The sequence below is a fragment of the Equus asinus genome, chromosome 5 (genome assembly GCF_041296235.1).
Source record: "Equus asinus isolate D_3611 breed Donkey chromosome 5, EquAss-T2T_v2, whole genome shotgun sequence".
NCBI lineage: Eukaryota > Metazoa > Chordata > Mammalia > Perissodactyla > Equidae > Equus > Equus asinus.
The window spans coordinates 25,087,779-25,102,977 of record NC_091794.1 but is presented as its reverse complement, the minus strand read 5'-3'; the positions used below and the strand labels follow the sequence as shown (position 1 = coordinate 25,102,977).

Genomic DNA, 15,199 nt, shown 5'->3' with positions numbered 1-15,199 from the left:
GCTGCAATATCTGGGGCTCTACTTTCCTCTAAATCTCTTACAGTATTTCAAGAGGAAAAGAAAAAAAATTACCTACATACTCTATTTGATCTATTACCATTTTTAGTTTAATTTCTGCAAATACCCAGGCAGAGTAAAACACACACCCTCAAGTTGAAACACCTCAGCCCAGGTAGGGTCCAATATGCCCCTGGTTGGGTGGCCACCGACCCAGCCTGAGCCGTCTACTCACCTCCACCACAATCCCCAGATCCTTGACATAGTCTTTCTCTGTCTGTACCAGCTCGTTCAGGACAAACCTGAGCAGGAGATTAAGAACAGTGAGGGCTCCTCGTTATTGTGAAGCAAGAAATCTTCACACTTAAGTTCACAGGAAGGTTACTTTGGCATCTTTACGACAAGACCACCCCAAACCCCACATGTGGCACCCCTCGGGAAGGCGTTTACTATAGCTCTCTCTATGACAGGCTCCACGGAAGAGCTGAGGGCACTGAGGCCGAGAGGGCTTTCCCCCATGGCACACAACAGATAAAGAACACCACTCACAACCCAGCCTTCTCCTTTCTATTCTTGATGCTTCCTCCTCCCTCACCTATAACTCAACAGCCGTATAAACACAGGGCAGAAAGAACAACAACCACTTTCGCAAAACTGAGTTATGAAAGCTTTGAGGCCAAGGGATCAACACGAGACTGTTATTCCTTCATTTCAGCTCCATTCTTCGCTTTACAGGAGAGAGACATTTGTCTGATAACCAACCTTTGAGGCCTCAGAGACACTGACATCAAGTGAAGCTTTTGAGACACAGAAGCTACAATTATTCAGATAGGTATCCATGGTAACTGGTCTGCAAAATCCCCAGTCGAGGCCAGCAAGATTGACTGCAGACAATCTCTCATCACAACCTGGAATGCAGCGACCTCCCCACCCCGCACCAGATGCAGGATTTAACAACTTCAAGGACATTTGCTTTCTTGGTTTCTTTCTTGTTAATGATTTCTTCCTCTTAGAGCACTTACTTGGTGCCAGTTCCTTCATCTGGGCTTTCTCTTGCTTAGAACAAAGGAGGTACTGTAAGCCCTATTTTATATAGATGAAAATACTGAGGCAGTATTGCCCAAGATGACAAAGTGAGTAGCAGAGCTGGGATCTGAACCCAGTTGTACAAGAGCCCAAAGACTCTGCTCTTTCACTGTCACCTACTGTCTGGTAATCTACTCAGACTGGCTCTGGAGTCCCTGAGGCATCAAACCCAAACACTTCTCTTTCTGTCCAGACAGTAAGGAGTTGGACATAAAATGCTCATGGCTGTGCACAGGGGCAGGCTAGGTGCCGTGTGGCTTATTGGAGTCCGACTTGTATTATCTAAGTCTGAAAGAGTTTCGCCTGAAGCCACACAACAGCATTTTTGGCCCGAGTGGCAGAAAGGATAACGTTCTGAGCAGTCAAAGAGGGGCCCCAGGACAAGGGCTGTAATCGTTCTCAATCCAGGAAGCAATTCATCTGGGAATTCTTGATCTATACAGCACAGAGAAGCCACCAGTTCCCTGGGTCTGGGGCCTCAGGGTGATGGCGGGGAAACAAAAGGAACACATGCTTCTTTATCAGCACGTCCAGCATGTTCGACCAGCTCCCTCTCTCTAATAGACACAATCATGTGTTGTAGGACACAGGAAGGAACTGGCAAGGCCAAATAAAAGCATTTAAATATATCTTTAGCATGGTCCAATTGCTGGTTGGAAGAAAGTGGTAAAAGAAAACCCACAGCAAAGTTGGAGTGGGAACTTGGGGCGGGAAGGGCCCTCTGGAGATGGAATCCAGCTCTGTCTCCAGGCGATATTTTTATCCTAAGCTATCTGCTGACAGACTGAGGGCTGTCTTGGGCTTTCCAAGGGCTGGATTAGGTGCTGCTAGTGGACATGGCATCGCTTCACTTGAACGGCTGATGAAATGCTTGGGGAGATAATGACACATTAAAAAGACGTTCTGAAAAGGTACACAAAAGATTTAAGTTACACGCATCATAAGGCAGTGCACGGTTAATTGCCAAATACGTTGAACTGATGACAAAGCAATTTTTTCATGTTCATTTCTTATTAGTAAAGGTTATTTACAAAGTAAACGTTATTCTTTGCTCCAACTAAACTTCTTCCAGCTATAGGTTCAGACCCCCTTCTAACCTTTATCTTTCATAATGATAGGGAATGGCTGGTCTTCTCCAGAAAATCCCTCAGAGCCTTTGCACTGGCTGTTCCCTCTGCTGAGAACACTCTTCCTCCATTGCTAATGGCTAATTCCTTACCTCCCTCTGGTCTTTCTGCAAAAGTCAGAATCATTTAAAACTGGAACATGGCCTCATCCATTCTCCTGATCTCCCTTACTCTTTTTTTTTTTTTCCAGCTTCTAACATACTACCTAATTTATTCTTTATTTTGTTTATGATATGATTTCTCCCATTAGAAGTGAACTTGGAAGGCTGGCCCAGTAGCACAGCGGTTAAGTCTGCACATTCCACTTTGGTGGCCTGGGGTTCGCCAGTTGAGATCCCAGGTGCAGATCTATGCACCATTTGTCAAGCCATGTTGTGGTAGGTGTCCCACTTATAAAGTAGAGGAGGATGGGCATGGATGTTAGCTCAGGGCCAGTCTTCCTCAGCAAAAAAGGGGAGGATTGGTGGCAGATGTTAGCTCAGGGCTAATCTTCCTCAAAAAAAAAAAAAAAATAGAAAAAAAAAAGTGAATTGGTCAACAAAAACAAAAATAAACACGTGGGATTACATTATAGGGGCCGGCCTGTGTGCATGTTCTGCTTCTTGGCGACCTGGGGTTCGCCGGTTTGGATCCCAGGTGCAGACATGGCACCACTTGGCAAGCTATGCTGTTGTAGGCGTCCCACATATAAAGTAGAGAAAGATGGGCACAGATGTTAGCTCAGGGCCAGTCTTCCTCAGCAAAAAGAGGAGGATTGGTGGCAGATGTTAACTCAGGGCTAATCCTCCTCAAAAGAAAAAGCACTTGGTACATAACAGGTGTTCAACAAACATTTGTTGAATGAATGAGTGACTAAAACTTGAAGACAATTAGGTCTATTCTCAGTCTTTTTCTTCTGGACACATAACTATTTGTTTTCATCTCTTCTCCATGGGGCTCCCATTTAACCCTTTGATGTCCTACTGCCATCTTCTGGACTAAATCTCAGCTGTCTACATCCCTCAGCCTCTACTCTCACATAGGGCTTACAAATAAACACCTAGGTATCCAGTCTGTCATTGTGCCCATAAATTACAGCAGCATAAAGACAAACTACAGAAAGAGGAATGAGACATCTACCAATGGGATTTTCAGGATAGCTCAGGAGACGGAGAGGTGTGGCGCTGGGCGAGAGAGTGAGAAGAGGGAGAAAAGACGGGTAAAGTGGGTAAAGAAGCAGCAAACTCTTGCCCTTTGGAGCAAAACCAGACAATATCAAGTCTGGAAGCAGGACCATGGCTTAAATGACTGCTCATAGCCCCGTTTGACCCAAGTGACAAGAGTCGTGACAGTCTTTGCCCAGGACCATCTGCCACCTCAAAGCTCACTTCCCTGATCTGAGTTTTGCTTTGGCTTGACAAAGGACTGGAACATCAGCTCCAGCTTGGCCTCATCGATGTAAAAACACCCTGAGAGGCCAAGGAGAATCAGCTTTGTACAAGCCCTAGGGAATTTCCCTTTGGGGATGGTATTTCCCTGCCTCTATTCCATTCTTGGGGTTCCCCTGAGCACCCATAAAGTTGAGGGGGTAAATACGGAACTACAGAGTTTACATGCCACTTGCTCACCTCCACTATGAAGTGACAGCCCTGCTCCGAGGCCAGGCCCCGGCTATGATGTTTCCTAGGAAACAGTCATAAATGTTCACTTTGCCTATTTCCAGGCAACAGAAGGACCTGGCCTCATTTATTTTTGCTACTCTTCATGTCTATGACCAGGCTAAAGGAGTGATGAGTTTGAAGGAGAAGGGCAGACTAATTAGCAACAGAGAGGGAGCCTTCACGTCTGCCTGCCCACTTCTCACTGTGCTTACAATGTCCCATACCTGGAGCTATGTCCAAGCCTCATTAGGGGCTCTGCTTCCAACACAGAGCTAAACCCTAAACAAGAAAAGTCAAGTTTCAGAGGAATTGTGGTTTTGCATTAATGGTATCTGGTACCTTCTTGATCATCGCAAATAATAGAAGATTGACTTCAAATCAGGGTGGATAACTCAAATCTTGCATGACATATGGGTTTTTGTGAAATGGACTGCGATGTGAATTGTACTTACCCCTAACCGTTCAAAAAGTGAAGAGGTTCTCTTGAAACTAAGTCCACCAATGGATGCAAAATTAAAACCTTTGGAGAAGGAGTTGAGAGAGGCCCTGGTCTGGTGGTAAAACAGCTCCCTTTTCTTATATATTACTTTCCTACCACTGAGGAAACATTTCCTTAGATGAAACTCCATCAGACTTTCTGCCATGGATTCTCTGATATGGGACCAGAGTGATAGTCCCCTAGTTCCCTGAACTTTGTCATTTTCCTTCTATCAGCATGTTTTAAATTGCTAATAGACCTTGGTTATAACCATACTTTGTCAATAACAGCTGCTATCTCACAGGAAATATTTCAGCCTAAAATCCTTAAAGTCAGTGCCACGATAGCTCCTTGTTTATCAATGCTACCCTGTACAGACCAAGGTCACCTTTACTCTGAATGAATGACATCAATGGAAACACAGTGTGGGGAATCCCTCTCTAATTCTCCCCAAACTTCCCGCAACCCTTGTCCACTGTCCACTGCACACATGCACACCAGGGTGGAATGTGGGGAAGCCACTTACATCCTGCCTCTCAGGGCCTTGGCTTTCTGTTCTTCTTCCAGGTTTCTAGGAGGTGTGGGCGGGGTCATCCCCTCATTCAGGCAGCCTGCGGGGTCTTTCAAGCTCCCCCGGTATGAGCCTCCTTCCAGACTCTGAAAAGAGAATGACAAATTACCTTAGAGAAGTGTACACTGAAAAGCCATCTGGAAGCCCTTAGGTGCCCCCAGCCTCGCTGCAGCCAACTTGGTAGATGGGTAGCTAAGGCTGTTCTCATGGAACCTTAGCGAAGCACCAGGAAACCAGGGACTCTCATCTCCTGAGGGAGGAAGCCCAGAGCTGCTGCCTTCTCAGGCAATCAGGATGTACCTGGTGTCAGGGCTGCCAATTTCCCAGACAGAACCGAAACTGTCAAAGTGACTTATCTCTGGGAAAGAGCTCCAGAGGTAATGCTAATCATTGCAATTCTACACCAAACAAGCAGTTAGAAAAGAAACTTAGTTGTAGGACCATCACATGCCAGTTGATAACGGGAGGGAAGTGACAGGAGAATTGCTTGGTAAAATCAGGTTTGTTAAATCAGCCACAATTGTTTTTGAAGAGGCCAATGAGATGTAGACAAGAAGAGGCCAACAGATTCAGCCTTTTCTAAAAACATCTTTGCTGAGGTTATTTACCAATGGCTTTCTTTAATTTATTAATCCCTTTCATTTCTTTTAATTAAGGTGCTGCAGGATTGAGAAATAAATTAAAGGGATTAATACTGTACTCTAGAAAGAGCTAAGGGTAAAGAATTCTAATCCCAGATCTGCTGGTGACTGGATGATCTTCAATGAGACAACTAAAACTGTTTCACGCTTCAGTTTTTCTCCATTTTCAAATCAGATCTCTCTTTTCTACAGATTTCTAAGGAACAGATAGAGACAACAGTGGGACAACCCCTTGATAAATTAAAAGTGCTCTACAATGATGAGTCATCCTCCCCCACCCCCCCAACCATGGATGGAACTGTTAAGAATAAGGATATTAAAAAATGGGGTCAATCTTAACATTCCTACAAGTGCCCTGCAAGAAAGATCATACAGTGACATTTGGCATTTCATTATGCAAATGGAAGAAGCAATGTGGATAAACAGTAAGACTAGAGATAAAGGTCAAGGTGGTCAAGGTCAAAGCAAATAAGGGAGACTAATCCAAGCTATGCATACAAGATGCCTGTCTACAACAGCCACTGTGGCTGAGGAAAGGCTTCACTTTCATAGCCTTTGAGAACATCACTCCTAAGTTTAAAGCCATAAAGATCAAAAAGTGTCCAAAAAGGTAGCAAGAAAGAAAAGGCTTCAGCACGGTTTTAAGCAACCTGCACTTGGAATATCTGTCATGAACTCCTTTAGCTGCTATATTTCAACATGGGCTGAACAGAGGTAGGAACAGTCCAAAGAAAAGAAACAAAAAACAAACAAGGTGCCCAATAAGCACTATATGAGAACAGGTAGAGAATATTAATTGAAAACTGAAAAACTTAAAAGCTGAGAAAAGATGTCAACCTTTTTTTCCCCTACTCTACCCTCAAATCAACAGAATGTGCCAAGGTCCAGCATGAATTTGTTACTAAAAACTAGAATTAAGAGGACAGGGTCTTCAAACTTGAGGGAGAGAATTTCTTTTAACTTGACAAGGCATTTTACAGAACAAGTAGTCAACCATGGAATTTGTTATCCAGAGAAACAGCACAGGCTAAAAATATAGAAAGGTCAAGAAGAGTTTAGCTAAATTTATAGATTCAGGATCTGTAACCAGTTATTAAGGAAATGAGTGTCTGGTGCTGAGGCTTGACAAGCCACTGGACAGGCAGGCTTTCCAAGGACATGTGACATGTCCCTTGGTGCCATCACGAGAGACAGGCTCCCCAGGCAGATGGACACAGCTGGTGATTGATCTGATTACATGCCTTCTACCTCCGCTCTCCCTTTCCCCATTGTTCTATTACAGTCTTTGTTCTGCAGCCTTTTGGCTGGTAGGACGCTGGCTGTAAGGCCTGGGAAACAGGATTACATCCCTGCCTACAAGGCTCTCCCGTGGAACATCCAGCTTGGTGTGGTCCACTCACAACTCTTCCACACAACAAAGGACATCTGAGGAGTCCAAAGTGTCACACAGGGATTTATGTTCCATCTCCTCCTGCCTGACCTTATACGAGCAAAAAAGCCCGAGTTATCTGCGGGGAACAACTCTCTAAGATGGAGCTGAGAAGGACAGAGGCAGTGAGAGAGGAAGAAGAGGGAAGTTAGGGCTTGCCTCAAATAACAGTGCTGACCAGAAATACTTACAACAATTCAAGAGTGACTTCTTCTGAGGACTTGGCTACCTGTGCTAGAGTTGGGATACTGGGTCCCAGCCAAGGGCAACTAGAGGTGACCTGCAACTGTCTGCACTGCTCCTGGGGGGGAACAGGCAGCGGTGGCTGGTTGATGAGTGGTGGGCTGTGCGGCCACAGGGAGGACTTCTGCCCCGCCGGGGGCTCAGGCCACAAGATTTTCAGTAGACCAAGGAAAATGTGTACAAAGGAGGGAGCAACAAAAGTTGCACAATGGGTGCATCGACAGTCGGTCCAAGGTCAGGGAACAGAATTAAAAACAGGATTCAAAAAAGTAGATTAAGTATGGAGGAAGGCCGTCTCCACCTTAAAAATGAACACATTTCCTGTCTGCTGAACCTTGGCTCACATACCCATAAAATGGCCTTCCTCTGGCCTCCCATAAGCACCCTTTCCCCATAAGACCCTCTGAGCAGCATTCATTACACAGTACTGTAATTGATCATTTGTTTCTACTAAAGCAAATATTTATCGAGTATCTATTACATGCTGAATATTTGCAAAGTGTTGGAAAAACAAAGATGAATAAGAGATGGCTCCCTGCCCTCCACCATCTAAGCTACAATGAGTGCTCTGCCAGACAGAAGGGGTACCATGGAGGACGACAAAAGGAGCAGGCAGCTCTATGGTGGGGTATAAGGAAGGGAGAGGCTTAATGAGAGAGGTAACGCTTGAATTGAGTATTGAGAAATGACAAGGATTTCATTGGCTACACCAATGGAAGGACATTCCAGGGAGGAGCAGCACTGTGTGTAAAGGATCAAGCTGTGAAACTACATAGGGCAGCCTGGGACGCTGAAAGCTGTCTGGTATAGGTAGGATGTAGGGTGCATGTGTCGGGGGTGAGCTGGCAATTAACCATGTGTTATATGAGTTTGGGTGAATGCTGAGGAAAGAAGACGTGGGTAGTGAAATAAACACCCCTGGAGAAGTATGCAGGGATCAGATCATAAGGAATCTTGTGTGTGGCATCAAGAACTTTACCTTCTAAGACCAGCGATAGGAGAATTTTAAGGAAGGAAGCAACATGATTGAATTTAAGTTTTAGAAATATCAGTCTTAACGTTCCTAAGAACTTTTCATGACTTGGGAAAACATCTCTGATAAAATAGTAAAGGCCAACAGACTTATACTTCATATACTATGATTACATTATTTTTAAAGGGGCCTAGATATATCAATATTTCAACACAGAATATGCATAGATGATGATAAAATGAGTGATATAATTTGTGTTCATACTTGTCATTTTTCCAGTTTTTCTTGAATGAGCATATATTGCTTTATTAGTCAGAAAAGAGCTATCACATTTTTTTTTTTTAAGTAAGAAAAGAAAAGAAAGACCTCTCTGGCAGTCACATAGAGAGATGTCAGACTGAAATCTGGGAGGAAACGGTTGCAACAGTCCAAGCAGGAGAGGATCATGAACATCAACCCTAGGCTATCAGCCCCATTAAGGAAGGTTCTGTGCTTGATCTCAGAGCTGGCAAACAGTAGGGCTCTAGGAATTTACTGAACATACTATGGAACTCTTGGGAGAGGTCAAAGCTCATCTGATGAGAAAACAGGTAAGGGTGCTGGCCAGCACCACATACCACACCAACCTCTTAGCTGCCCCACCCTTCTATGAAAATTCGTATAATATTCTCTGGACAAAAATAATAGATCGCAGTCATTCCCAGGCAAACTGAGGGTGGGCGTAGGGAAGACCAGTATGTAGTAGGAAAACTGAAGTCTGGATTTTCCAAGCAAATGACATTTCAGATTTGTGACCTTGTCTTACACTTTATTTGGTGGAAATTTAAACTCCTCTATTTCAACAAGCTCGGCAATCTTTTCCACAGAGCGATGCCAGAAGAACCCAGTTCCTGAAAACACACACCTCCATAATGGGTAGGAAGGGGCCATGATTTCCTTCTTTTAGAAGACTCTGAACTTCTGCTAAGTCCACCTTGCCTTTGACAAAGCAAGCCGATCATCTAAAGGAGAGCAAAGCACACACACAGCAGCCTGGCCTTCGCCATGTTCCGTGGCCCACAAGGCTAGCCCAGGGAGGTGAATGCTATTGAAGCAGGAGAAGGAGAGAGAGACAAGTCTTGCTGAAGTAGGTAGAACACATTCTCAGGATGCCAGGGCAGCAGGTAGACTGAATAAGAGCTCAGTCCTGGCCAGCCCCGTCCCTAAAACCAAGAGGCCATCGGCGCCATCCTGAGCCCAAGGGACTACTGTGATGTGCCACCTGAGGACAAGAGCTCAGGGAAGGAGCTTGCTTTCTTTCCAGAGGCTCAGTCTTTCATCTCAGGCAGGTGGTAGATCCTGGGGTTGCGTAGAGGCACACTAGATTCTCACATGGCCAGGAAGTTCTTGCTCCCCAAACTTGAGTAATAAAACCAAATCATATACATTGTTAAGATATTACCCTGCAACATTCACCCAACCACCAATCTATTGGCTGACCAGTGCTGTGTCCCTGTGCCCAGGGTGTGGCTACAGAAGATGAACTATGACACGGTTCCTTTTCCCTGCCTTTCACGATGCAGATGAGGTGGCTAAGAGCTAACATTGGTAGGATGCCTGCTTATCAGTTTACAAAGCACATTCACATCTTACTCAATTATTATCATAACTCTCTTAAGATTAGTTTCAGGTGGATAGAATCATTTTGTTGACAAATGAGATAAAAGAGAAGCTCAAGTAGATTAAGTAACTTCCCCAGGGCTACAACAAGTAGCAGAGGCAGGACTAAAACCTAGGTCTTCTGATTCCTGATACACTCACCACCACCACTGCCAGTCCACATGTCTAGGAAAAGCTTTACTAAAAATCACACAGGGAAAGCAGGAGGAGTCCTAAGTCCTGGCTCAGAATTAAAGAAAATACGTTACTTCAAAACCCAGGAAAAGTACATTAGCTCTATTTGAAGGAGGTGGGTGGGCATCCTCTCTTGGTAAACAAAAGCACTAGTTAAAGACCAAGGGTGGCAGGCAAGAACTCGGAAGTGTCCTTTAATGTCTAGAAGGACTTGCCAAAGGAGATTCTAGGGGGGCTTCAGAGGTTTCATCTGCACTGCAGGTGAGCGGAGAACATCTGCCCTCGTTCCCTAACAGCAGATCTCGAGCAGCAGAGACCACAACTCCCTGGGTGGGAAGCCTTGGTGCAGCCATAACCATGTGACCATAAAACACCAAGGGCAGCTTTGGGACTCAGAGACAAGGGATCTCACAGCTTTTGGGCAGAGCTAGGGGGCCCAATGAATTCTAAGCGCAGAATTTGGTATCATCTCCTGAGCAACCAAAAAAGAAAGCAGGAAGAATCCAAGCCCTAGATATAAAAGTCCAAGCATACCAGATGCTCCTGTAAAATTTCCCGACTCTGTAAATTGGACAGGACCTTATTAGTTCGTCTTATTCGGAACTAAGATAAACTTCCACCCACGGGTCTAGGTTCCGCCCTCTGCAGCAGCAAAGACTGAGACCAACCCTCCTTTCCCACAGTGGTGCTTAATTATTAGCAGACAACTCTCATGTGTCTTCTCTCTCTAACTTCTCCCCACACTGAACCTCGGTTTCTTCAACTTTCCTTCAAATGACATGGACCACATAGTACTGGTTACCTCCTCCAGGGCCCTTCCACTGAGTTCAAGAACAGTTTAGAACGCCATGTTCAGAACCTGATATGTGACTCACACACAACTCACGACAGGTGTGGTCTGAAGAACTTTGAGTACAATGGGGCTATTACTGCCCTTGATCTGTACATTGTACTTTCATTAACCTATGCACCTATGTGTGCCTATGACCACACTGACTATTTCGGCAGCTGTCACACTGTGGTACTTACAGTCAAATAAAAACTCTACAACTTTTACAGGCTCCAGATCTTACCCTCTTCTAAGCTAAAGAGATGATAAGGAACAGGAATTCAAGTCTTGGAGGTGAAAATGCAACTCAATATTCTCAAACATAGCTGAGGCAACAACTACCTACTGTTGCTCCATCGGTACCCCATGGTGGGTACGTATTTGGATGGGAAGAAAGCGAAAAGTAGAGGAAAAGACAAAGGCTCAAATTTTGGTGGAAAGATTCTGAGAAATCAAACCACTGCTCCCTCATTCCTTTCTGTGATATGGGCTTGGTTTTATATGTTCGGCCAAAGAAATCTCTGTAATTCTGGGCTCACTGCAGGTTCTCGAGAAGTAGTTATTGGTGGAAGAAGTAAAAGCCCTTATTATGGTAAACTCACCACAGAATGGCCATTCATCCAGCAGACATTTGTTGAGAACCTGTTATAGTGCCAGTCAACTCCACACCATCCTGCACTCCCTCTGCTCTGGGAAATTTGCTCTTATGGGATATTGCCTATATCTGCACTCGCATGTTTAACACCAGACCCATTGACCACACAAACTAGAGGTCCAAACAGACTCCCAATAGTGCTAAGGTGAGCAGTAGCAGTAGGAAAAAGCTAATCCAAAATATGGAAAAATACAGACTTTTGGAAACAAGTGTTTACTGATCTAAGTGTAAAAACTGCTATATACCAATGGAGGAGGCAGAAATAATGTCCTAAATGACTAAGCGTCTAGCTGGGGAGGCGAGCTGCAAATGAAAAGATTAAGATATTTTAACAAATATACAACAGGACCGTCTGAGAGCTGGCCTAGGCAGCATGTGGCTTATATAGTAATTGCTGTGGGATTCCAAAAGAAATCTGGCCTGGGCTGGTCAGGGAAGTCTTTGCAGAGAGATGAGATTTGAGGGCGACTGTGACAGATTATTATTATGCTTTAGACAGGCAAAATAAGAGGGAGAACATTCCAGAGAAGTGGGGTGGTATGAACAGAAACTTGGAGGGAGGAAAGGCAAGTGCATGTTTGGGGACAGTGAAGAAAACAATTGGGTTGGAGCACAGTTCATCAACCAGCATAACAAGCAGATGTTGGAAAGGCACGTTGGAGACGAGGCTACAAAACTTTAGAATTCTGGGTAAGTGTGGACTCTCGCTATGGGCCAGTGACTTCCAAACTTTGATTATATACCTCTATCAATAAACACAGTTTTGGTCATACACTCCCAAAACATGTAACTTTTTTATAAATTATATTTCTGTGCTATTGTATTATCATTATGCACACAATAAAACACACACAAAGCCATTTTAAAATGATGAGATAAAGAGATTCTAATATTTTCTTTCTGCACCTCAATGAACTGTCTTGTGTACCTGAAGGCACCCCCACATTGTAGACCACTACTCGTGCAGGCAAGAGGGAGGCGATAGCAGCGCTCGTGGAAGACTCGGCAGGAGACGGAGGCCCGGAAGGTGGAAAGAAGTGAGGAAAGATCAAATGGCTACTGCAATAGTCCAGGCATGAGGTTAGGGCCCAGGCTCCAGTAGTGGGGAAAAAAAGATGATTTTTTACGGGAAAAAAATTTAAACGATATTTGGAGAATGAAGAGGGTGTATGGGTCAGTGTGGAGAGAAAAGGAGAGCAAGTGAGGAGTTCAGAGAGAGGTGTGCTTTGAAAAGCTGATGTAGTGTCCATGAGAGCACTCACTTCCCACCAGTGGGACAGGCAGAGATGGCAGAACAATGGACAACCTTCAAGAGTTTGACATGAGTTACTAAAAACATCAGCCAAGAATTATTTTTAACTTATGAAGAAAAATTTAGAAGGAAAATAAGAAAGCCATAGTTTTAAATATCATTGGTACTCTATAAGCTAGGATATTTGAAAAGGGAGTTACTGTAATCAAAATTATCATCAGGCAGCTTTCCCTAGAGAGCACCCATCATTTTCCTCTAATTCCTGCTCCAAGTGGAGAAGGGTTGAAATGGTGCTGATTAATAGGACTGTCCAGCAGAAGTCTGGCGGAAGCACAGATATTTATCCTAATGAGAGTTGCAGGAAAAATCAAATGAGTGACATGGATGAGAGCAAAGGACAGGAAAATGCTTCAAATTGTCATCCTGTAGTGATACACTTAAATGTAACAACATGGGAGTAGAGGAACAACTCTATCCAAAAAGGAGCTCTTTCACCAGCATTATCATCAGCCTGAACCAGCTCAGACTCATAACCCTTCTCTCCAGTGGTCTGATTGGTCCGTGAGACAGTCACAAGCTGGACCAGTTTTCAGCGGTTTAGGTTCAGTTCTTTCCCCCATGATGGGGCCATGCACCATCTGCCTTAATTTCTTGACGTGAGGTATCCACATACTTTTGCCAATTCTTCTTTATGATTGCAATCTACTGTTGCAAGACTTGCAAGGTAGAAGGCTATCTGAGGTCCCTGAATAAAATTACCGAATGCCTTCAAAGATCCAATCCGTGTTCCGTGTCTTGGCAGCAAAGTCAGCTTCAGCGCTAACCAGACAGACAAATGCCACTTCCCTGTAGGCCAGGGGACCAGGCTTACAGGGAGGCTATTTTGTCTTGGATACTTTTCACCTTTCATTAATGTCACAATCCCAAAACGCCTTATTAATCGCCCATGCCCATTCTCAAACAAAGCCAAAAAGGACTTTGGGGCACAGGTTTCTAGAAACCATCATTAGCTGGAAGCAATCCTAGAGGGGGAATGAAGATGAGTGCAAAGGAGAACCTGGCAGACAGATGCCAAGCTCTGAGAGCCGCCTGGAGGTGAGACTCCCGCAGAACTGCCTCCAGGACCCCCACTTACCAGCTTGCTTTTGACCAACTGTTCTATTGCACTGACAAGGTCTGCAGCAGTAGGTACTTCGGTGGAAGCCTGCCGGGCTGCTAGCAAAGAGGAGGACTGCAAGACATTGAGTAGCAAAGGAAAAGCAGATTAGCCAGGAAGGAGGAATAGCAATTAGGAAGCAACACAGCAAGTCCAAAGCTCAAGGCAGGCAAGGGAAGCAAAGCTCTCTGTGCAGAGGGAAGAGATGACAGAGGAGCTAGGGGATCGTGAGGGGGTGGGACAGCCTGCCTGGCCCCTTGTCAGGAATTCTGGCCAGCAGCGAAGTAGGGATGGCACTAGGCTCTCCTTAGGCAGGCCTCTGAAAAAGCCAAGGGGAGCGAGGGGTCACTGAGTTTCCAAGAGACTGCACCCACTGACAGCAACGAGGGGAGGGAGACAGGCAGGATTCTGGCCACTACAGGGCTGCCCACTACTGTTCCAGGGCATGAAAGGAATCCATAGATCTAGCCTCGAGTGATCCAAAGAAAGAAACTGTTCTTGCTTTACTTGGGTGTAGATCTTAAATACAGATATCCACTGGGTGTCCAGCAAAAATGCTAAAGGCCAGGCACTTACAGACCAGGAAGCCAGAAACCCCTCCCCGTGCACACGCACACACATGCACCTCCACAAACACAGCTGTTTCTGGTTAGGCCCCCAAACTGGAACACTAGGATGTGATAATCTGCTTTAGCAGAGCTGTGTGTCTCGTGCTGGAGTGACCAGAGACTATTCTGTTCCCAGTGACAGGAGGGGCCTGTCCCTCTTCCCCTGCACCAGCAACAAGGACTGGTCCGTGTGGCTGTTTGGTCAATGGTTTGGGGGACTCCTGCTCACTGAGGGCCAGTGGTTTTTTTTCTTCTTCTCCTACTTGAGAAGAAACTAGGGGAGAAATGGTTAACCCCACATGCATGTGCTGGCTTTTTTTTTTTTCCTTAAAGATTGGCACCTGAGCTAATATCTGTTGCCAATCTTTTTTTTTTTCCTTCTTCTTCTCAAAGCCCCCTAGTATATAGCTATATATTCTAGTTGTAGGTCCTTCTGGTTGTGCTGTGTGGGATGCCGCCTCAGCATGGCCTGATGAGTGGCGCCATGTCAGTGCCCAGCATCTGAACCAGTGAAACCCTAGGCTGCCGAAGCAGAGTGGGCAAACTTAACCACTCGGCCACGGGGCTGACCCCCGTGTGAGGGCTTCTACCCCTGACACATCACAGCAGAGGGCAATCGTGTTCCCAGGGCCCAGGCCGCTCGCTCCTTCAGTCTCCAACACTAACGACTGTGGAAGCAGA

General features: G+C 45.2%; 1 protein-coding gene across 37 annotated transcripts in view; it reads right to left on the bottom strand.

Annotated features, from left to right (window-relative positions):
• KALRN (kalirin RhoGEF kinase) overlaps positions 1-15,199 on the bottom strand; it is a 637,850-nt gene that overhangs the window by 59,633 nt on the left and 563,018 nt on the right. For 29 of the 37 annotated variants that reach the window (XR_011503193.1, XM_044771435.2, XM_070508998.1 and 26 more), the window contains 3 exons: positions 13,890-13,985; positions 4,855-4,985; positions 233-299 (listed from right to left, as the gene is read on the bottom strand). Coding sequence is in view for 36 of the 37 variants with exons in the window: in XM_044771435.2 (XP_044627370.1) it covers positions 233-299; positions 4,855-4,985; positions 13,890-13,985 (294 nt within the window). In the remaining variant the exon portion in view is untranslated. The remainder of the gene's footprint in view (positions 1-232; positions 300-4,854; positions 4,986-13,889; positions 13,986-15,199) is intronic. The other 8 variants (XM_044771446.2, XM_044771448.2, XM_070509009.1 and 5 more) reach the window with 1 other exon arrangement.